General features: G+C 35.6%; 1 protein-coding gene across 4 annotated transcripts in view; it reads right to left on the bottom strand.

Annotated features, from left to right (window-relative positions):
- The window catches only part of adgrb1a (adhesion G protein-coupled receptor B1a), a 298,620-nt gene that overhangs the window by 86,695 nt on the left and 187,746 nt on the right, over positions 1-24,179 (bottom strand). For all 4 annotated transcript variants that reach the window (XM_030157687.1, XM_030157689.1, XM_030157686.1 and 1 more), the window contains 2 exons: positions 22,757-22,859; positions 22,612-22,655 (listed from right to left, as the gene is read on the bottom strand). In XM_030157687.1, the coding sequence (XP_030013547.1) occupies positions 22,612-22,655; positions 22,757-22,859 (147 nt within the window). The remainder of the gene's footprint in view (positions 1-22,611; positions 22,656-22,756; positions 22,860-24,179) is intronic.

Genomic DNA, 24,179 nt, shown 5'->3' with positions numbered 1-24,179 from the left:
CTCATATGTCCTCAGGTACATGACTGAAATGGGGGCCAAGGAGAGATTCTTTGAATTTGAGGGCATTACAAATTAAAAGTGAGTCCAGGATCGGTTAGTGCTGGTTCTGGATCTGTTGGAGAGCTACAACTGTAAATCAAAATTAGTGATACAGTGTTACGTAACGGCACTGGGACTAAATGTAGTACAGGCTCTCGTAAAAGACTAAGACCCTAAAGTCCTTTTGTGTATTGTCGTACACACACTTTGAACCTAGTCATGTTTCAGGGAGCATAACATTAAAAATGTCAGATTTTGGCCATACCTGGTGGTATGGCTGCGGTCTTTGGTGAGGGCAGTGGGAGGTATCTGACTCGAAGGAATCCACCCCTATCTCTTATATATGAGAAATAAAAAAAATAAAAACGGTCAGTCCACAGTGGACAAACGGTCTCCTAAATGGTCTGAGAGTGGTCCAACTGTGGAGTGGACGAGGTCTACATTCAACAACAACAACAAAAAAAGGGGGTAGGAGGAAAACCCTTTGACTGGCCATGGCTGCTCTGGTCCTGGGGCTGTGCTGCTGGGGGGGCTGGAGGTTGTGGGGGGGGGTTGATGGTGTCCTCCCCTCCTTGGGCTCTGTGTGCTGGGCTCCACCCCCCCACCCCCCCGTAGCCATATTAATTTAAATTAATTCATATAAACTCAAAACAGACAGTAACTGATACAAATACTTTATTATAAATATTAAATTATTTAACTCGTTTTGTGACCGCCTCTGCTGCTACCGCTGCTACAATAATACTACCAAATTAGGCTACTGGTATTATTATTATGTATTTTTGTATTATTACAACAATTATTATTTTCCCCCTCACTCCCCCCTCTCTCTTTCTCACTTTCATTCACACCCCCTCTTCCTCTTTTCCCTATCGCCTCCAACCAAGCTATATTTAGTTGCTCTTTACATTTCTGATCCTTTTCATTGTAATACGATGTTGTCGTTGTTGTTTGTCAATACTCTGTCATTGTTGTTGTTTTTGGTTTGTTTGTTTATTTGTTTGATTTCTCCTTTATGTGTTGTTGTTGTTTTTCTGTCCACATTGTCTTGTTAACTATCACTAATAAAAAAAAAAAAAAAAAAAAAAAAAAAAAAAAAAAAAGCACGATTTTGCTTTGCAACTCTCAGACAATTATCCACATTCTATTTCTTTCAATTTTCCTATTCTGGAATTTTTGACATCCCTTCAGCCCTATCAGCCCACCCGCGGGCTGAAAAAATTATATTAATATTCATCTACTATAAAAATATAATAAATCAGGACAATGGATGTTTTTTTTCAACTTTTGCTCAAAGTTTAGACCCTAATGTTAATAAAAGTACATTAAAAGTGTATTTTAGTTCAAACTTTAATGTTCAAACATGATTTTTCATCTTTGTGGGGTGAAATATGCACTATTAAAAAATCTCCGACGCGAACAGTTAATTTATGCATATCATCGTCAATCCAGCCGAAAAAAAACAGGTGAGAATAAAAAATTCCAATTTCTCTTTTAGTTTGTTCCAGTTTACTCAGGAATAGTCATAGATACAATATTTTAGACAATGGGAATAGATTCTGTGAGGTCTGTAAATGTCCACAGACACCAAGAACATCCATATGAACCTTATTATTGTGAAGTCATTCTTCATTTACTTTGGGTTTGTCTGTTTAGGCGTTTTTCCCCTGAAAATATGGTCAGGGTTTAACAGGTTAATATGCTCTTTGGGACTCAACAAAGCAACACCACATAAGTGCAGTTTAGTCTGTCCAGAGTTTCAGTGTTGAAAGGAAGCAAGGACAATTCAGTGATATCTTTGACAAGACGATGCAGGCAGTGGGACAGCTGAGCATGAACATCCAGCGCACACGTCCACTACACAAAGCCTCACATGGCTGGGATCAACAACATACTGGCACATGTTAGGAATGGGTTTGAAGATATAACAAAAGAATGTCAGACTGCTGGATTCCAAGTAGTTTGAAAAATTTAAGCAGTGCTTTCTAGAAGACAGAGCTCCGGAGTCTGATGGAGAGCTCCAGCACACGGTCTGACCTGAACAGAGTCAAAGCTGAGTTCAAAGTCATGTATACGGTGTCAGACTTTCACAGTGGAAGTGGAAGTGGTCTCCTGGTCTCTTTTTCTGAGGTGGACAGGCCTCGCAGACAGTATGACAGAACTTTACGCACTCATGTCTGATCCTAACAACCCCCCTGTCGGCTCTCAAAGGAATAAAAACCTACGCAAAGAACACAACTGGACAAACAGGGTTGTCTTCTTTGACATCTTCCTCCATTGAGAAATAATTGCTGAATCAACTGAAGGGTTCGATGAAGCGGTAACGTGTGGACACATCTGGTGTTCAACAGTCTCTGTCATGTAATCAGAGGAACTTATATGCATGTATTATACAGATTTGAGTAGGTATTTATAAGCGCTTTAATGTTATGCATAACAAAATTTGAGGAGATACATTTTTTAGGTGAAAAATGTCAAATTATCGCTCGGTAACACATGGACTTGAAACGGGCGAACAGTTTTTAAGCTTTACGTAAACATTCAAAACATGCAGTTCTCAACAGAAGTTGATATGAAGTAGGACAAAACCTTTTAGATATTATGTTCAACTAGGCTGAAAATACAGGGTGTCCCATAAGTCTCCATACATAGGAAAAATAAACGTTTCTTGACATAAACCATTTTTATTTATGTAATATGCTCTATATGACTGCCATTTTGTCGGGAACACATTTCAATGCGTGTCTGCTGAAGAACTATAAAGAAGAAATATAAAGAAATACATGTTAGAACCATATATGTATGGAATGTACTATGTCTCCTGTGTATGGAGACTTATGGGACACCCTGTACATTTTGGAGTAAAATATTGGTAAGTCGTTGTTTTTTTGACATGAGAATGTGCTAACACATGGACAGGTTGCCATAGTAACACATGGACGACTCTTTACCATTGTATGCATCGCTTAAAATGTTGACTTATTTTTTTTAAAACAACAAGCCAGATATGATCACAATGCTTTATTTAATGTATTTAATACTAATAAAGTGATATTTACAACTTGTGGTGGTCCATACTGATACAGGTACATTACAAATAAAGAGTCATTTCTCATTAACAGTTCACAGACAGTCTTTTTAAATGTGACAGATTGAATACATTTACAATTTTTTAAGATATGGTTTTTAGCGTCAGATTCAAGCTATGGTGTAAATAGTAGGGATGTCCGATATTGGCTTTTTTGCCAAAAACCGATATGCTGATATTGTCCAACGCTTAATTTCCGATTCCGATATCTACCGATACCTCTGCCAATATATGTGGGATATTAAACTAATTTTAGGTGACATCACATATCTCCTGTCATGGAATTAACACATCATGCCTAATTTTATTGTGATGCCCCATTGGATGCATTCTCAAATGCAACAAGGCTTTCAAAATGTAAACACTGTCTGTGCAAAGAATACATACTTCAACTTAAATTGTGGAAAAAATGCCACATTTGTTTATTTTCTCTCCCTTCCTCCATGAGTCTATTACAGTGTGGCAACTTTACTGTACAACTTTGAAAACTGCACATTTCTTTCAGCTACAAACAATGCTTCATTTACGCGTTGGTAAATGCCGGCGAAATCAAGGCATTATTTTATCGGTTTAAATGATAAAAAAAAAAACGATAACGATATTCACCGATATTACATTTTTATGCCAACATCGGGCCGATAATATCAGACATCCCTAGTAAATAGTACAATCAATTAAATCAGTTGTAACTTTTTTTTCTGTAAGTGGAATTTTAAAAAGGATAACAGTCCCATAAAATAGAGATCTTTAGCTAAAAAATGAGCCCATTTGATAAACGATGTGTGTTCATGTCGATGTTCACATTCGCTTGATCGGACCCTGAAGCCAAAAGGACGACTACATGAGAATGTTAGAATTTAAGAACACTTTGTCAGAAAAGATAGACGCATGGACTGCATTTACAAGTAACAGTGTTTTACTATTTGAGGAGTAACGTGCCATGCATATTGTGGTTCATGTTTGAAAATGGGCATTATCTGTATATGGCTGCGTTGGCAGTACTATGGACGTGTAAGCCTTGTGTAGGTGGATTACTATTTCTAACTGAAGACTCTGACTGAAACCCCATGAGACGCCACTGCCTTAACTGTTCAGATCATCTGCATATGTATGACCCTGAAGTTAGAATATTTTACATTTTACTGGCATAAATCCTTTATGATATTCCACTTAATTTTTAAAGTTTACTTTGCCAACTCAATGTACGTTCCAAAAACAGAAAGATATTATTATAAAGGTAGTCATAAACCAAAAATGCCAAATTAAAGTACACAAACAGAACAGCAGTACACAACTTAAACTGCAACAAAACAGATGGAGATAGTGTGCTCACTCTTTCCTACCTGCACACCCTCCGAACCACGCTCATACGTAAGAGAAATTAATTTCAAAGACCCAGATATTACATGGATTACATCAGCAGAGAGAGTAACTGAAGCGCCGTGTCTTCCGGTTATTTTCATTTTTAAAAAGCATAAAGAGATTATTTTATGATAAGAAAACAAGGGTGATCTAAAGTAGCAGCAAGAGGTAACATCTACAAAAAGGAGGAAGATTATTTCATAAGATAAAACACAAGATAGAAAAAATAAAAAAGCTCAAACTAATCAGTGCTGTACAACTTTCAAGTTGGCTGCAGCGTTAAAACACCGCTTATACATTAATGCATGAGTAATAATGGTTCAGAAATATGCTCGATGTAATAAGTGAACACTCTGAAAAGAGCCATTCTGCATAATATGTACCTTTACTTTTGACACTTGACACTGATTAATTGATTAAAATGCCTAAGTGCATTTGCTCGTCTGCTCAGCACTGTCAGACAGTGAAACTCTGACCCATTACGACACGTCTACAGCCAGTTCATATGATGCAGGGGAACATTTTCAGGCCATCCTACAACATTCTTCACCCTAAAATGGCGAACTGGCTCTGTGCCTTCTGCTCCCTGTGGGCTTCTTCTGTTCACAAGTGCTTGTAAACAAACATGGTCCCCTGAATCTCAGCTCTTCATCTATAATTTTATATTACAGCAAGTGATGGAAACTGAAGGCCACAGTGGTCAGGCCTGATGCGTTTGATGAATTCAGGCAGCTCCTCAGCATCAGCACCGACTCTTAGAACTGAACTAGACAGAGGGGGTGATTTGTATGATCAGAGGCAACTAGTTTTTGCTGCAGTCTAGTAAACAATATCCAGCTTGTGTTCATCTGAAAAGCTCCAACTCTGACCTCCTTGTTGTCAGAAGTGAAGCCTGTTAGTTTTTCTGTACAGTCATCTACCAGTTATAAAGTCAGTCAACTGCAGGTCTGCTAACCTAATTTACCTGTTTTCTGCACCAGTACTCATAACAAAGTGCGGCGTGATGGTTCGAAACTTGGTTTATAAGGCAATCATAATGTTAAACTTGTTCTCAGAAATATTCAGGGCTAATTGTCAAGTGGTAGTCTGATTTATGGAACTACATACAAATATCTGGAAACACTTTTTTTATGTATCAAACCATTTTTTCAGTTTGTCAAAAGAAACCAATATGTGATGTGCAGGTTTTATGCCAACACTGACAGCTGTCATATTTTGCTAAATAAGATAAGATAAGATAAGATAAGATAAGATAAGACACTTTGTTGTCATTATACAGAATGTACAATGAAATTCAGGTGCACTATCAGGATACGGACTCATAAAATAGCAATAGTAATAAATACCATTAATAACTATGAAATATAAATATATAATAAAAACAAAATATAAAAAAAAATATGCACCACTCACATATCAACGTCCATACATTCATTCCCTCACACTAGGGCTGAACGATATGGACAAAATTTCATATCTCAATATTCATGCCAGATATCTCGATATTGATACGATATGATATGACAACGGGTTCGGTGAAAACCAAGCATTTTTCAGAAAAATACAAACATCATAATACAAAAGAATGTGGAAAGTGCAGTTTGATTTATAAGAACTCACTGCCAGTCATCAACATTAACATAAAGTATGAATAAATTAAATTTGCTGTGACTTCCAGAGCTGTACATGCAGGGCGAGCACAGGCAAAATCTATATCGTTTATATCGTTGCTTTTTCGATATTAATATCTTGAATGTTCATAGCTTGATATCGATACAATAACGATATATCTTTCAGCCCTACCTCACACATCCACCTCCTTCCTTATCACACAGCAATACATCACACACACACTTTGAAACCCACTTTTATTAGTCTTTGGTTCATTTATTTGTGTATTTGGACCCGAATGGTTCATACAGTTTGAATTTGAACCCTCCAGGTGCTGCAAAACTATCTTTATATTCATTCCGGCAAAAATTGAGTGGATTTCTACAACCTGTTTTAATTCCTGCTTAATTTGTTGATTGTTTAAGAAATCAGAAGCTACTCACAGCATCACTTAAACATATTAAATATATTCATCTTACATTTTTAATCCAGGTGGTCACTTGTTTGGCCATACTGTGTCTATACTATAATAGGTTGATTTCCTTTTATTTGATTTTAATTCTGTAAATTCACTTTAACCCTTTTAAGACTGTCTTTTTTTGTAATAAAAGTGTCAGAAAATATCTTTTTTGCCAATTCTTTTGCACCTGTGTTTTCAGGAAGAACTTAACTTTCAATATCTGGCTATTAATTATCATTAGCATAAATAATAGATGCTTAAAACAGTGTGTTTTAGTATAAAAGAAAAAAAAGGAACTTGAAGTTTTTAGCATATTTATTATCAGAAACAACTGTAAATGTCCATAACAAAACTTTTTGAGATTGCACAAATAAACATTCAACTATTTTATTATTTTTACTATTTTTTTCAACTATTTACAAACATGCTTTTTGGTCTTGAACATTCAGAATCCATATTATAACTTCATATTTTTTGTTATTTCCAGGCTCTGTGTTTTTTGCCTGTGTGGAAGTCTCTTTCTACTTGTAGCAGATTTCCACATTGCTGCCGTAAAGTGTTACATATTGTTGGAAAGCTCAGGATTGCAGCTTTCCAATGCCGTTGAATTTTACAGTAATTTGAATACTGTAAAGTGCAAAATGCAGCGCTGGGGAGATTGCTGTTGTTAAAGGAAGGGTTAATCATCATGGGTGTGAATTTTAGTTTTTTTTTTTTCCTTCTTTATTATACTTTTTAACTTATTTTAATTCATTTATTATAGGTCAGATATTTTATGTGTTTTTAGTGGCATGTTTGTCTGTTTTCTGTGTTGCAGTGCAGCTTGTCTGAGCCCTTGTCTAAGCCTAATTTCTCCCACAGGACACAATAAAGTGAACCTTAGACCTTGGTATATTGTGTTTGTTGTGGGTCAATCAATTTCAGATGGAAATCCCTCTAGAGTTATAATTAATATCTTTGTTTTGCATTTTACAAACCTTCCACACAAAGCTGAAACTTAACACGCAGTTTAATAATAGCTATCATTAATCATTATCATGTCTGAATAGTCTTAATCCAGTGACTTTAAATGATACCTTTAGATTTTTTTTTTCCCTTTTTAATGTGGTTATATACCTACAGTCAGGAATACACTCTCAAAAAAACACAGAGGTATGAGATCAGAACATTTATGTACCTATAAGTACATTTTTTAAGAATGTTCTATCAGAAGTACAATATTGGTCTGTAGGAGGCCAGAATGTCACCTTTAGACTATGAAAAAGGCTCCAAAGTTCTGTGAAGTACAAATGTGTACTATAAGGTACCCTGCAGCATTAAAAACTGTGTGTAGACCATGAGAATAGGCTATAGGCTAGGAGAACTTAACAGTAGGACGAATTAGAGTTCAAACATTAGGCTGAGCACAGTATTTATTATATATCATACTGTAATTACTCTATATTATATTTAATAATAATTTGTATTTTAATTTAATAGCCCAATTAGCTCAATGATAATTTATTTATCTTATTAGAACCTCTGATTATTGCCATAATCTCTGTTTTATCAAGTTTTCATTCACACCTCCATGTCTTGATGTCGTAGCTTGCCGATGCCATTTTTTTTTTTCTCAATTAGTCCACCGGTTCAAACTTTAACCCTTTCATGCATTGCGGTCACTACACTGGACAGTTTTTTCTCCAGCTGTTCTCTTGTATATTCATAGGTTTTGTTGTTTTAGTTCCATATCAGCCAACACAGTGGACACTTATGCAGCATCCCATAATACACTGCAATTCATACCATTACTGTAACTTTGCTGTTCTTGATAAACCTGATCTGCACTAACATGTTTAAGTGTAAATCAGTTGTTATTTGTTAGACAAAAAGAGTTGTTTTTTTGCATATTATGAGGTAATAACTAGCATTAGAGTATGGTAAAATGTGAGAAAACATCAAATTAGCAGCCTTAAAAATGTTTTTATTTCATTGTTTTCATTTTACTTTGTGATATTGGGTTTTAAATACATATTTCTTTACTTGAAAAATTAAATGCATGGACATTTTTGTAACTCCATGAAAAAAAAAAAAAAAAAACTTGATCGGAATTTTTTTTTATGCCAAAGGAGGTATAAAAACACTCCAGAAAAAAAAATCTTGACTAAGGTTCTCATAATTCATGCATGAAAGGGTTCAACATCATGGCATTATCAACTATACGAGAGTTTTCTTTCAATGTAAAATACTTAAGGTACAAAAATGGACCATTTCCAAAGGGTACAGAAATGTCTCTTTAAAAAGTACACCCCCAGCGACAAGCATTTGTACCCTTTTAAGTACAAGCTGGTACCTCTGTTTTTGAGAGTGTATGAAGAAGCAGACTGGAGTATTTCCCCACTCTGATGCTTTACAGAGTTAGCTCAGATCCCAAGTAATGTGTTACAGACGCATCAAAGTTACACCCACAAGGCAGTGTTCTAAGAGCTAAAATGTATGTTTTTGACAAAGGAGTGTGTGAGCTTTGAACAGAGTTTAATGGCTTAAACTCCCTGTTGCAGAGTGTCGTCTGATGTCAAAGTTAAACGGGGAAAATACTATGTGACGCTGATATTTTTAGGTGAAAATATGTTTGGCTGCTACCCTCCATTCGCAGCACTACATCCTTTAGCGTTCTGTGTTGGTAGCTTTCTCAGCCTGTCAGCCAAATGCCATTTACTGCAGGGAGAATATCTAACACGGCCACATGAAAAAAAAAAAAAAAAAATCTACACTTGAACCATTAAACACGTATGCTCTCCTGTAATGTCTTAAAGCCTGTCTTATTCCAGTCGTTCCTCCTGTGGTTTGACCCTTATCTCTTGAATATGCCTCAATATGTAGTTTAACAGGTGGTGATTCATTGGTGAAATTGTCAATGTATCTTTAAACGCTGTCATATTTTGTTCGAGGGGGTAATATTAAACCTTTTTTCTAGCATTTTAATCGTTTGTTTCTATCCCTTCCAGCAGTGATGAGGTGAGGGTCGGCCCTTTCACTGGGACTGAAGGACGCTTTCAGCCCGTTACGATGCCAGGAATTCACCACCGTATGCAAGTGTAAGGTGTTTACGAGAATAACGGATAAGGACGACACAATCGCATATGGTTCTGCAGCTTATTTATAGTACGCAATGTAATACATGTCAGAGAAGAAGACAGAAAGAAGCTGCTCATGTTCCCGTTATTGATTTCAGGAGACTGAAGAAGACTCGAGATTCTTCACAGCTCTTATCAACATGGCAAGGACGCCTCCTCCGATTTCAATTTCTTTCCCAAATATTAAGTCATTAATCATAGCTGCTGTCCAAGATGGCTTTTAATTTTGCATAGAACATGTCTCACACCTATCCTCAACCCCCTCTCCAAACACCATGAGATTAGTGTCTTTGTCCTTGATGTGTTTTCCTACTGTTGCTACTATGTTGTCTGTCATGCCTGTGTTCTCGTATTGACTTTAATTAATGTTAGTGTCACTGTAATAGCCTGTGCCACGCCAGCGTAGATGTGTTCAGCTGTATCCCTAACTGGATTTACCTTATTTATCTGTGCTGTAAAAGCTCAACGGTTATCTGGAAGTGATTAAAAATAAATCACTGAGCCTCGGTGTTGTACTTGGTAACAGGTTTCTTCTTTACAAAGCGGCAGGAAACACTTTTTCAACAAAATAGCACTAAAATACAATAATGACCATCAGTGGAAGCATCAGCAGAACTCAGCTCTGCTGTAAAAAGTTCAACTGTGGAGCTGTTTTGATAAAAAAATAATAATGATAAAAGTGTTTCACATAATGGATTAGATTTCTATATAAGTTTAAAAACTACAAAAAAACCCCATAAAACACAAATAAATAAACTTTCTTTCAGAGTTACAGTTTAAAAAAATCATGCTTTGGGAGCAAGGTTATTATTGTTAATGAAAACTAATGAAATGATGAAAACTAGAATTGTAAAAACATTTTTGTTTTACGTAGCATTGGGGGTGTTTCTTTCTGCAGCCAACATTTTGTTATGGCTTTTTTAGCTGATGTCTACAAAATCTTTCAGAGGTATATTGTTTGATTCTTGTATTAAGTTAGTGATAAAGGTGTAAAAGCACTTGAGGGGTAGTATTTAATAAGTTTATACGTCTTCCTACTCCTTTTCGACCATGCAAAATTCAGACTTGCATGTACTTGAAGATAGATTCTGTTCATTTAAATGTTATTTTGTTTTTGTCTTATTTTGCTTTGTTTTGTTTTGTTTCTTTGTATGTTCGCAATAAAATAAAATAAAATTAAAAATTAAAAAAGATGGAACTCTAACAGTGTATCAAACAACAACCAACCCAGGACATAACAGAGAAAAGGTTGTGATCGGCTCTATCCGACCTGCACTAGATCACTTTGAAAGGCAGCAGTGCCCGAGTATTTGCCTGAGTTGAAGTATTTTTATTGTCCAGTTTTGTGTTTCTTACTTGTAACATTGATAATGAAAATAATTTCTTTGGCTTGACCATCACTGAATTAACAAGTGTTTGCATGTGTGAGTTTATTGTTTGTTTTTAAGCGAGATCATACTAAAACATCTGTGCTTTTCTTTCCAAGTATGTGTGACTGACTGATTTGATGGATTATGAGACAAAAAAACAACAACAACAACAACACGTATTTCCACAGTGGTTCCAAGACATTAAAAGACAAAAAGATGTACCACATAGTTAGTATCAAAACTAAACAACGCAATCCCTATATCTAAAAACACATCAGCACAGCTAAAGTCATCATTACATTGTGACTCTGAGGTAAGCTCAGCTAAAAACCTGTTGAAAAGGCTCAAACCTGATGTTAATTGAGGTTTAATTGAGGTTAATAGTTGATATATTTCCAACAAAACTGCTCAGATTACTGCAAATTAAACATACAGTACTTCTATGCCTGCTTTGTTGCGTTCATTCAGACCTTTTCAGTTGGAAATGATGGTTAAAGGGAAAAAAAACGAACAGAATAAACAGAAAAGCTCAAAGGGCTTGTGTGGAAATTTTTAAAAACAACAGGAAAATTAAGGGAAAGCGTTACATAAGCAGAACACACGGACATGTTTCCCTGCTTTCCTTGATGTTGGTCATTTCTATGCGTCTTCCTTTTTGTATTATCCAAATCACCTCAGTGTCTGTGTGGTTCATTGTGGTTCTTGCTCCAGGTCTATATGTGCCAACCCAAACTTCTTTTAATCCCTTGACTGCGGCGATGAATGTTCTGGTTTTCGTCTCCGTAACACAAGTGTACGCACCCATCTAAATGCAAATGTCCAAACCTGCATTTGCAATAAGGCTGCAGAACGCTCTCCTCTTTCTTCGCCGGCGTTGCTCTCATTCCCTCAGTGCTCACACGCTAACATGCACGCACGATTTCCTCGTCTTAAATAAATAGGGCACTTAAGAAGGAAGAGCAAATGAGCAGCGCTTTAAATCTGGTCACAGAAGCAGCAAAATTGAAATTCAACATTTTTTCTCTCGGCTAAAATTTCCTTAGGGGGTCAAATGAGTGTCCATTTTTGTCCCAAAAAAAACAAAAACAGTTGTCATAAATGCATAGAGGTGTGTTGAAATAATGCTAATCCATTTGTGCACAGCAAGGTTACAATCGTTAACGAAAACGAACGAAATGACGAAAACTAAAATTGACAAAATATTTTCGTTAACTGAAATAAATAAAAACTCAAAGAAAAAAACAATAACTAACTCAAAATGTATTGTGTGTTTACAAAACTAACTAAAACGTATTAAAATTATGTATAAAATTCCCTTAGTTTTCGTCTTTGTCAATGTTGATATAGGATAGAACATGTGAGAATTTCATCTAAGGTCAGCGGTAGAACAGAGGTGTAGAAGTCAGGAGGCCAACGATGAAAGTATGGAAAGAGGAAAGAGACCTCAAAAATACTGGAGCTAAGCGGTAAAATTAAATCATTAGAGGAGGCCTACTCTGCCACGCCAGATGAGCACACGCTAAACAATAAAAGGAAAGCTAAACTGGAACTGGATGAAATAATAAATAAGAAAACGCAATTCTTGGTGCAAAGGCTTCGCTTGGAGAACTTTGAACATAGTAACAAATCTGGGAAATTTTTGGCGAATCAACTAAAAACAAATAAAGAGAAAACAACTATTTATTCCGTTAAAGATCCAGCAGGAAATATTAGCCATGACCCCGACAAAATAAATAACACTTTCAGGAAAGTATGGAAAGTTTCAGTATCGTTTTCACGTAAGTGAAGTTGTGTATAGATCGCACCCCCATCTGCATTACCCCCTCCAACCTGCTATAGGGAATTTATCCATGGTATTGTCCATATGTTTGTGTCTCTGCTCAGTCAGAGCCACTCTAACCCCGCCCCCAAATAAAGTGTCCAGGGTCACCTCACTTATTTCTTTGAGTAGGATGGTGAGGAAGATAAAAATATATGAAAAAACTGAAACTAATACTAAACTAAACTAAACTAAACTAAACTAAAACTAAGCATCCAGGAAAAAAATGACAACTAATAAAAACTAGCAAACCTGCTCTAAAAAATAATTAAAACGAACTGAATTCGAGAAAAAAAAAATCAAAACTAAATAAAACTAAACTATAATGAAAAATCTGAAACTATTAGAACCTTGGTGCACAGACTACTGATATTCTCTGACAGTGGAAGCTCTATTTTCATAAATATTGGATTTGGAATAGCACGTGGATGTGAAAACTTTTGCTGGTGGACGGACGTGACATTACCCATGATGCTCTGGTCAGTCCCAGTACTTTATTAGGAATAAACTTATAGACTTCCTATTGCTAATTGTGCTCTTCTTCATAAATGTTGGTATTGTGGATCTAAAACAATCCCAGCTGACACAAAAACACTAAATGTGTCAGTGGACGGATGTGACATGGTTGTTGTGGATCCCATCATACTGATGCTCTGCAGCCATGTCAGCGTTTACACTAATGATCCCTGATCACTATAGTCCCGCACAAACCGTCTGAAAAACAGTTTTTATCCCAGGGCCATAATTGCACTGAATACTGCTGGACATTAATTAATTGTGTGGAATGCTGAATGTTGTCCAGAGTAATGATGTTTTATGTGTCTTTTATACTTCTAGTAACACTCTTTTTTTATGCTGCTTTTTAGATATTTATGCCATCAGGGTTTTCTTTTTATATTTTAGTTTTTATACTCTTTTATATACATTATTTATACTTTTTTATGGCACCTAGGACGATTGCACTTTTTAATTTCGTTGTACCTGTGCAATGACAATAAAGACATTCTATTCTATTCTATTCTATTCTATTCTATTCTATTCTATTCTATTCTATTTATTGGATAGTTTATCATCAGACTAAAGAGGAAAGAACAATCTAGAATTGTTCTTTCTGTATAAAAATGCTTCTTGTTGTAAAAGTGTTGATGTAAACAGTGCTGTGTGCCATTCTTCATGTATGTATTGGTGGAACAGAAGCAGGATGGATCAGCACCATACTCCAGACTGAACCTGTACAAATAAAACATGTGATATGGAGGAGAGAATCTGGGAAGAAAAACTGGGGAATCCAAAAGAAGAGAAGATTTGTTTTTCAGCTCAATTCAGTTCAAATAGAACTTGTCCATTTGTGACATGAAAATATAGCATTAATTGTGCTGAAATGGTTCATTTTGGAGCTGAAAACATAGTTCATATGAGCATCAACATGTTGAACAGAACTGAAATCCTGTACATTTGCAGAATTTGCATTTACCAACACTAAGTTCCTTTGGGGATTCACTCAGACTGATTTCTTATGCACAAAGACACAATAAGACCTCTAAGCACATTTCAGCCGCTCTTTTCCTTTTTTTTCTATCCTTGCTACTCTGCTTCTCCGTCTCTTAGTGAACTGCTCTCTATGTTGATGTGTCTTGCGTGGGCTCAGAGGGGTTGGAAAGCTGTGAGCGACACTTTTAATTTTCCACATGCTGCATCAGTGTCGTAGCAGTGATAGTGCGGGGTTAGCGTCGTCCCAGACAAGAGCTGCCGGGCTGTCCAACACACTCAGCACCTTTCACTGGGGAACGGCACACTGACTTTGTCAAGATTAAAAACACTGTGGCTCTGAGGGCTGCACAGGGAAAACCAATGTCTGTAAAGCAACCACTTAGAGCCCCCTCTGGTTCTCTGTGGACCGTATATGAGTTTACTGCTATATTGGAATAATTATGAGTGGGATCTGGACCAGAAGAGTCAGCACTGTTTTGTAGGAGGCGTCTTGACTGGTTGTCTGTGGGAAATTTAAAGCTCAGTCGGTATTTGCTGATCATTTTTGGCTTGAAAATGAAGCCTGGATCCTCAAAAGGCTGCAGTCTTTACTCTTACTCACTTACTGCAATATTTATTGACCAGTTAAAGGTGGGGTATGAGATCTTAGAGCACAGGTGTCAAACATGCGGCCCGGGGGCCAAATCTGGCCCGCCAAAGGGTCCAATCTGGCCCGTGGGATGAATTTGTGAAATGCAAAAATTACACTGAAGATAGAAACAATCAGTGGAGTCAAAATCCTATTAATTCAGGTTCCACATACAGACACATACAGTCCGATTAGATTTCAAGTGGGTCAGAACCAGTAAAATATTATCAGAATAACCTATAAATAATGACAACCCCAAATCTTCTTTGTTTTTTTGGTGTAAAAAAATGTACTACATAATGTGTTGACGTAGTTTATTACAGAATGGACTGTTGAGCCGCATTATGTAACTAGAAAAGCACTCTGAGAGCGCAGACCTCCGCCAAGGCAGATCAGTGCCCCCCCCCCGATCACCACCAAAATTTAATCATTTGTTCCTTGTGCCAGTGTCAATATTTCCTGAAATTTTCATCCAAATCTGTCCATAACTTTTTGAAAGATCCGGATCAGTCTTTGCCATTTGACAGAACACCCCATTGTAAATCCCTGAGTCAAATTGCATGAGATTTGCACAATTCCCCCATATTGTGATTTCCACCATAAATATTAGTCCCATATTTATTTTACCTATATTTTAAGATTCCTTGACCATGAAAACATACCATTAGAAACTGGATTCATAATTATATCCTTATTAGTTCAGTAGTTATTCACGAAAATCACATTTCTCGTAATGGCGGTTTTCTTCTGGATCTAGCTCCTTAAGTATTAAAGCTACATGAAATCCGGTGGCATACTCCCGACGCGGAACTGACTGAGCTACACGATGGCGCTTGTCAGAAATTTCTACCTTTAATATTAAAGGCACAGTAGGCCAAAAAGTAAGGGCACCCCCATTTTTTATATAAATTGAGATCAAATCCGCCTTCTGGATCAGATCCGGATCAGCCTTTGAAATGTGATAGAGGACCCCATTGTCAATTCCTGAGTTAAATTTCATGAGTTTTGGTCAATAATTAAGCGAGATATTGGGAAACGAAAATTTTGGCCCCATTTACCACAATGTTAATGAAAATTTCAAAGTGATCCAGACTCCAGGATTTCTTCCGGATCACCCCCAAAAGTTAATCATTTCTTCCTTATCCCATTTCCAACAAACCCTGAAAATTTCATCAAAATCTGTCCATAACTTTTTGAGTTATGTTGCACACTAACGGACAGACAAACAGACAAACAAACAAACCCTGGAAAAAACATAACCTCCTTGGCGGAGGTAATAAATTCCCATTATGTAATAAAAGTTCAAAATGTAATAAGAATGTGACGTCATCTTGTAATAAAGCCGCATTATGTAATAAACTGGCGCATTCTGAAATCAACTACATCAACGCATTATGTAGTAAATTTTTTCACATTATGTAGTAAGTTATTACAATTTGAGAAATGTATTACAAAATACATCTGACACATTGTTATTTAAAAAAAATGTAATAACATGGTTCATTATGTAATAACAATCCAAATTAATATAATTTCAGAGCAATTTAGAAGGAATTAGTCACAGGAGCTACAGGTGATGGAATCAGAACTTTAACCACACAGTTTAAAGATTAATTTAGCACATTACATTTTCCTGAAAAGAAAAATGTGTCCAGTGCATTTTGTAATAAATTTCTCAAATTGTAATAACTTACTACATAATGTGAAAAAATTTACTACATAATGCATTGAGGTAGTTTATTACAAAATGCGTCAGTTTATTACATAATGCGGCTTTATTACAAGATGACGTGACATTCTTATTACATTTTGAACTTTTATTACATAATGGGAATTTATGACATAATGCGGCTCAACAGGCGCTCAAAACAACTGGATGGTGTTTTTTCAGTCCTGTCCGTTCCACAGGTGACTCCATTTTTTTTTAATTTTTGTGTTAAAGCATTTAATGAATTGGTTGCAACTGGGGTGTGAAAGGGATTTGAAGTAATATAGTAAAAAATGCTCTGGGAAAACATCTCCTACCCTACCTTTAACAAGTGACTATTTTTGGTAATTTCCACACACATTAAATATGGGGCCAATCCTGTGCCTCAGTGAAGTCAAGAAGCATGTTGGTCTTTATAACACTACAAAATGATTCAGAGAGATTTTATAGAATTTTTTAAGCTGTAAATAGTGAATATGAGTGGTTTTATGACCTTCTAACAGTTGTTTTATTGTATTTGTTTACATTTAATTAACTGGTTGTAATCAGGGTATGAAGGGGATTTTAAGCAATATAGTAAAAAATGCTAAAGGAAAACATCTCACACCCCACCTTTAATGGAATCCAGAGTTCAAACCAACACAAAAACAAGGCTACGCTCTCACTACGATGCAATTTTATATTTACATAACTTTAAATATTTTACCCTTCTGAGCCTTTTCTAGGTTGTAAGCTCCAGGATTGCATTTAGTCTGCATGGAGACTGATAAAAACAGTGGTGAAGATTTGGATTACTGGGTCTGATCAGCTACTGTGCGTCCTTCACTGACTGATTGCAATTACCACCTCCAGCACAAGTGTTACTTTCAGTGACAGGCTGACCTTGAACGCATGAATAGTCATGTGATATTCATTTCAGGTAGAACGGATGGGGACCAAGACTTCATTACATTTAGACAAAGACTGAATTTAATAGTAAAGTTACAGCCTTAGAGTGAATAGGATTTTTTTTTTTTTTGGTGGTGGTCGGGGGGGGGGGGGGGGGGGGGGGGGGGGGGGGTCGTTAAAGGTCCAGCGTACACCATTTAGGAGAGATTCTGGAGAAACAGAAAATAATCAGAATAATTATGGTTTTATTAGTGAAAAATCCTGCACATTATCTCTCCAAGGTTGTCACATAAGAATGTTTGGTCTGGGAGTCACATTTTGACAATGGATCGTCTGAGAGATGTCTAGACAGCAGAATGGTTTAATGGGTTTCAGTGGAAGACGAACAGGATTTGGGTTCAAGAGATAAAGAGACAGAGACAGAACATGAACCCTGGTGTCCTTTGTTGAAGTCCACAAAGTCTGCTGGGCCTCCATAACCATCCCTGTCACTTCCACCTAACGTTTTTCATACTTAACATTAGTCTCTTTTCCATTGGACATCTGCAGAAAACTTCACTGATATTTACAAAATGTCAAAAAAACAAAAATGCGTATGTTTTTTTTTTTTTTCCATTAAATCACAAGTACAATTTGTTTATTTATTATCGCGAGATGACACAAGAGGTCATTCCATAAACACGACGATGAACATAAATATTGTGTTGATCTACAGATATTTTCATTATTATTATATATTACCCCTCTATCTCATACTAAATTAAAAAATAATTCATTTCCTGGTGTGTCCACACATGCCGCACCATGTTTCTTTTAAAACTCTTCTTCTTCACTTGTTGTAATGTCCATCAACATCGGGGTTTTTTGTTAACGTGACTCTAGTTGTGGAAAAAGGTCTTTCCATCGTAGTTTTGTGTGATATACCACTTGAGATACACCTAAAAAAACACCTCTATGCCAGCGCAAAAACTTCTAATTGAAAAACGAGTGTTTTGCTGAAATTGTCGTTTTTTCCATTTGGTACATTTTTGGGTGCAAATCATATTTGTGCAATTTGAGGATCAAAGGAAAAGCGACTAGAGACGAACCAAACATTGGACCCTTTCATGTTTTTGTGGCCGCTGTAGGTCAGGGTGGTGGATGTATTCACTTCACCACTAGATATCACTAAATATCACAGAGTAAATGTTTAAAACTCAAGATGGCACTGTTTTCAAACTTGTTATTCACTTGCATTAATCAGTAAAGCTCCATTAGTGACAGGATGTTACACCTAAAGTGTGTGAAGGAGGGGTATTGCAGGTCTTTCCCTCCTACAGCTCTGAGGTGTCACAACAGAAACTGCTCCAAATAATCTGTGCAATAAACCATACTCATATGTATAATCTGTACAGTGTCTATATATACAGTTATGTGTGTAGATATGTGTATACAGGTGTTTGTATGAGTATCTCCCTTCTCCAATCTGTGGACGTTCAGCATGTGCACAGCTGTAAATAGTATCTATAGCTTTTTCAGATTTGTATTTATTTTTGATTGTACTCTTTTTTGCTCTTCAGTGCTTTGTTGTACTCCTTTCTTGCTGCTTTACATTTGAAATTTCCCCTTATGGGACTAATAAAGGAATATCTTATCTTAAAATTAGATGTTTTTGTTTTTACGCAGCCATCTTAAAACAAAGTAATTGTAGAAGGATAACAGACCACAGTCATAGTATTTATTGTCTCGGGTTGTCTTTTAAGACACTTCTCTTCTTATTTGTCTGTTTGTGTTGCAAGGTAATTTTAAAGCAGTATACTTTTATTTCATTTTATTCATATTTAACTCTCTTTTTGCTCAGTAATTTTGTTTTTATTTTCTTTGTCTATTTCGCTCAAGAAATGCATCATAAAAGTAAAGTTTTCTTGCTCTGCTACTAACAATAACATATTTACTGGAGAAAAAATAATTTAAAGACCAAGTAGAACTAATAAAGTGATACTAATTGGCTTGATTAAAAATGTAATAAAACACAACAATATAATGTATTGACAGATAATATTATACAATTAAATTTTTGCTGATAATGTAATACTTGATTATATTTCCAGGTTCTCCTAACATTTATAATATAAAACAGATTAAAGATATTTTCATATTGTGTTTGTTTTCAGTCCAGAGGTCAACCTATTGCATTTTAAGACTCAGAATATTAATACACTGGACCTGAAATGAAAGAGTGACTTTTATGACACAGCCATATGCACACAGGAAGATATTCAGGGAAATGAAACAAAATCCTGGTTTCATTGAGTGGGCGATGGACTGTTTTGTTGTGAGACCACCGCATATAAGAAAACCAGGTCAGATATGCTTCTGAGCTGTACGCACTACACACTGCCTTGAAGTTTTCTCCCTGTAGGATATGAACACTTGGAAAGGTATAGTAGGTAATGTCAGAGCATCAGTTTCTGCAGGTTCATGTAACAAATAGTTTGATCGGATTTGGGGATGAAGTGTTGGGTTACATGACATGTTTATTACAAGTTTGTTAAGTATTAGATTTAAATTAGATATTAAATGAGCATAATTATAAAAGAATTAGGCACATGTTATAATCAGAAAATACATGTATTTATTCAGTCTTATTGGAATGGATATTTAAGCCTGGATTGTTTGTTTTTTTTCTTTCTCTCCTTTTCTTTATTGTAACCAAATATTTTATTTTGTAATCTTGGGCCCAATCTCAGGACAAACGTTGCTACTTTGAACATTGTTTTTTTTTTTTTTTTTTTTTTTTATTTTGTTTTCTTCAATAAAAGTTAAAAAAAAAAAAAAAAAAACATATAATGCAGTGTTCAAGTTAAAACACTGCATTAGCTATTGACCCATAAAGACCCAAACATCCACCAGTGACCAAAACCATGTAAACTGATCTAAACTGTTTAATATCTGTTGATCCACCAATCCAGGGCTGTCAAAGTCATTTTAGTTCAGTTCCACATTCAGCTAAATTTGATCTGCAGTGGATAGAACCAGTAAAATAACAGAATAATATATAAATAATGTCAACTCCAAAATTTTCTCTATGTTTTAGAGAGAAAAAAGTAAATTTACATCATGAAAAGGTTTACATCTGCAATTTACCCTTTCTAAAAATGTGAATAACATGAACAAACTGAAAAAAATAAGTGTAATTTTTTTCAACATTATGCCTCAGTTTATCCTTTACACATGTACATTAGAACTTACAGATCACAGTGGATCTACAAACACACAAAACATGTACAACAGCAGAATCTTGTTAAAATTGTACTTACTTCTCTTCACACATTTCAGTTTGTTCCTATTTGTTCAGGTTATTCACATTTTTTGTGAAATTATACTTTGTTTTAGAGTAAATACATGAAAATATTTACATTTACGAAGAGAAAAATTTGGAGTTGTCATTATTTATATGTTATTATGATAGTATGTGACTGGTCCCGCTCACTTGAGATTGAACTGATTGCATAAAATTGATTGCATTTCATAAATTCATCCCCAGGGCCGGACTGGACCCTTTGGTGGGCTGGATTTGGCCCCCAGGACGCATGTTTGACACCTGTGCACTAATCCTATCGATACATGTAAATAAATGGTGTAAAATACAGTTTATCATCTTTTCATGGTCATCAGATATGACCCATTTGGGTGTTCAGAGGCTCTGTAGTTACCATGGAAACACTGTCATCTTCTACACTGATTCGCCAGTAAAAGCCGTGGAGTTGGATCAATGACAGTGGGTTTATGTTCAGTTATTGATGGATTTTATTGAAAAAGTCCCTTTTTCTTCAGTTTTCTCTGTTTTAATGTAATAACCTTTGAATTTATTGAGTTTTCATGAACACCTAAATTAAACTAAGAAAATTATAAAGGTAGGAAAATACATGATTTACAGTGAAAAATGCAAAATACAGAGGATAATATTGTAATAAATGGTGATAAATCACTTAAGAAATGTTAAATAAAGAGAAAATTCATTTGGGAACTGACACAAAAGTAGCACTGGGTCTTTATGGGTTAAAAATGAATGCATAGATTTTGGAGGAAAAGGGAAAAATAAATAAGATATGATATAGAGAATCACTCAAGACATGTTGTTTTTACATTGCTGGTCAAAAAATTGTTATGTTTTGGATCTTATTACATTTTTCTAACACTTTTTTTTTTTTTTTACATTTACAGGATATCATTAAATCATTGAACGCAACAGGTCTTAAGGTCAGGATTAATAAAGAGGTTCAACAAAAGAAGTATGAGTACACTTGGTATATTTGATCCCAGTGGGATAGATGTTGAAATACTCTCTTCAACTTTGAGTAAGATAATCCTACAAAGACTGAATGTGTGGTCACTTGACCTTTTTTTTTTATTCATCTACTCAGAAAGATTAAAATTTAATGTGATTTTCATGAGAAAGTGCTCATCAGTTTCCTGCGGTGTCTTTCCCTGGACTGAAGTGCTGGACAGATGGAAGAACAGGTAGTTATGTAAGTCTGCAGACAGCATTAAAAGGATGCTTTTACGGCACTTGCATGAAGTTGGTGGATACACAAGAGGAAGATAAACATCATATCAAATCAGAAGCTGAAATTTGCTGTCGCTGGATTCCCACTACAGGTCAAACCTAATCTTAAACGTACATTAGTCTTAAAATATTCTTTGTCCGTATTTTCCTGCTTGATCAGTGCTGAAAGGTCTTAAAATGCAACAGCCACAATATGTAATGCAGGTTTTTTGAGTGCTGTAATCTCCAAATGCACCCTGGGATACCTTTGATGACACCATCAGGATTATTTTCTCACATTTGAGAAAGCTTCTTCAAAGCCAAAGAGGGCAATTACCTGTAAAATTAGTGCTTTTAACTATAAAAAAAACAGCCTTTATTAAATCTAATTGTGCACTCTACCATGTGGGTGTTGGTGCATTCATGACTCCAAAATAAGTCTGTGTGTTTGGATCTATTTCTGCTCATTTTAACAGACTTGTAAACACAATGAAGGATCTTACCTGTCACTTTCATCCCACGAGATACAGGTCTGGTTGGTTGTGCCCTAAATTAGAGAGCAAAGAAGACACAAAATGAATAAAAACTGAAAACGTTATACCTCCACAGCTGTCGATCGAGACAAATAATTACGAGAACATCACTCACGTTGTACAAGTGGGAGAACTCGACTACAACAGGAGCGTAGATGGAAGCGGGGGTTGGTTTGATGGTCACCGACAGAACCTTGGAGTTGAGCACTGTGCTGTTTCTGCAGGGACAAGAGGATTGATTTTTTAAACATTCTTCACGAATAACACATTAAAACCACTATGAGGTCCAAAGATATGTATGTAGGAGGTGTTCAGCAGAATGGTAATGTCAGGATGCTAATGGAAGCGCTGACATGACATTTAGAGAAGACTAAAACATACCCTAAATACAATGTTGTTTAGTTTATTAGTTTATTAGTTTGATCCCCATTAGCTGCTGCCCACCACACCAGCTCCTCTTCCTGGGGTCATTAATAACGGAAAAAAAGCACCACAATTTCCCACAACTCGTTCAACCAACATGCATGCATTCAACATAACAACACGAAAACCCAAATTCAACAACAAGCACACAATGCAAAACAATTACAGTAACAACAACAACAACAACAACAACAACAACAACAACAAGAAGAAGAAGAAGAAGAAGAAGAAGAAGAAGAAGAAGAAGAAGAAGAAGAAGAAGAAGAAGAAGAAGAAGAAGAAGAAGAAGAAGAAGAAGAAGAAGAAGAAGAAGAAGAAGAAGAAGAAGAAGAAGAAGAAGAAGAAGAAGAAGAAGAAGACCAACAACAACAACAGAAAAAAAAAATAAACCCAAAAAACAGAAACAACAAACAAATAAACAGCTCCACAACAAACCAAAGAAAACCAAACCATCTAGACCAGGGCTCTCAAACTCCTGTTCTTTCAGGTTCCACATTCAACCTGATTTGATCTCCAGTGGGCTGGACCAGTAAAATACTAGCATAATAACCTATAAATAATGACAACTGCAAATTTTTGTCTTTATTATTAAATTATTAAAATACTTACTTTTATAAACTATCCAAACAAAAAAGATATGAATAACCTGAAAAAACTGAAATTTCTTAGGAAAATTAAGTGCAATTTTAACAATATTTTGCCTCCACTTATCATTTATACATGGCTATTATGGATCTACAAAATCAGTAAACACTTAGTAACAGGTGGAAAACTGTTAAAATTGTGCTTCATTTTCTTTAGACATTTCAGATCGTTCATGTTTGTTCAGGTTATTCATATTTTATTGTTACAGGATAGTTTGTAAATGTAAATATTTTCATAATTTAATGTTATTTTTTGCACTAAAACAAAGACAAAGAAAACAGAAAACACTAAAAGACAAGTTATTTGTACTTTAAATCTGTTGTAAAATCAACCCCACTATCCAACCATTCAACTCAGCATTTTCGCTTACACTGACTAATTTTCTCATTTGCAGCCAGATTAGTTTATCATTGATTAAACAACTTTTTTTAAGATAATAAAACTCAAAATCCTAGTCCTGACCAAAATAG

Source organism: Sphaeramia orbicularis, chromosome 16 (assembly GCF_902148855.1).
Source record: "Sphaeramia orbicularis chromosome 16, fSphaOr1.1, whole genome shotgun sequence".
NCBI lineage: Eukaryota > Metazoa > Chordata > Actinopteri > Kurtiformes > Apogonidae > Sphaeramia > Sphaeramia orbicularis.
Note: the sequence above shows the minus strand (reverse complement) of the source record. Positions and strands in the feature narration are given on the sequence as shown.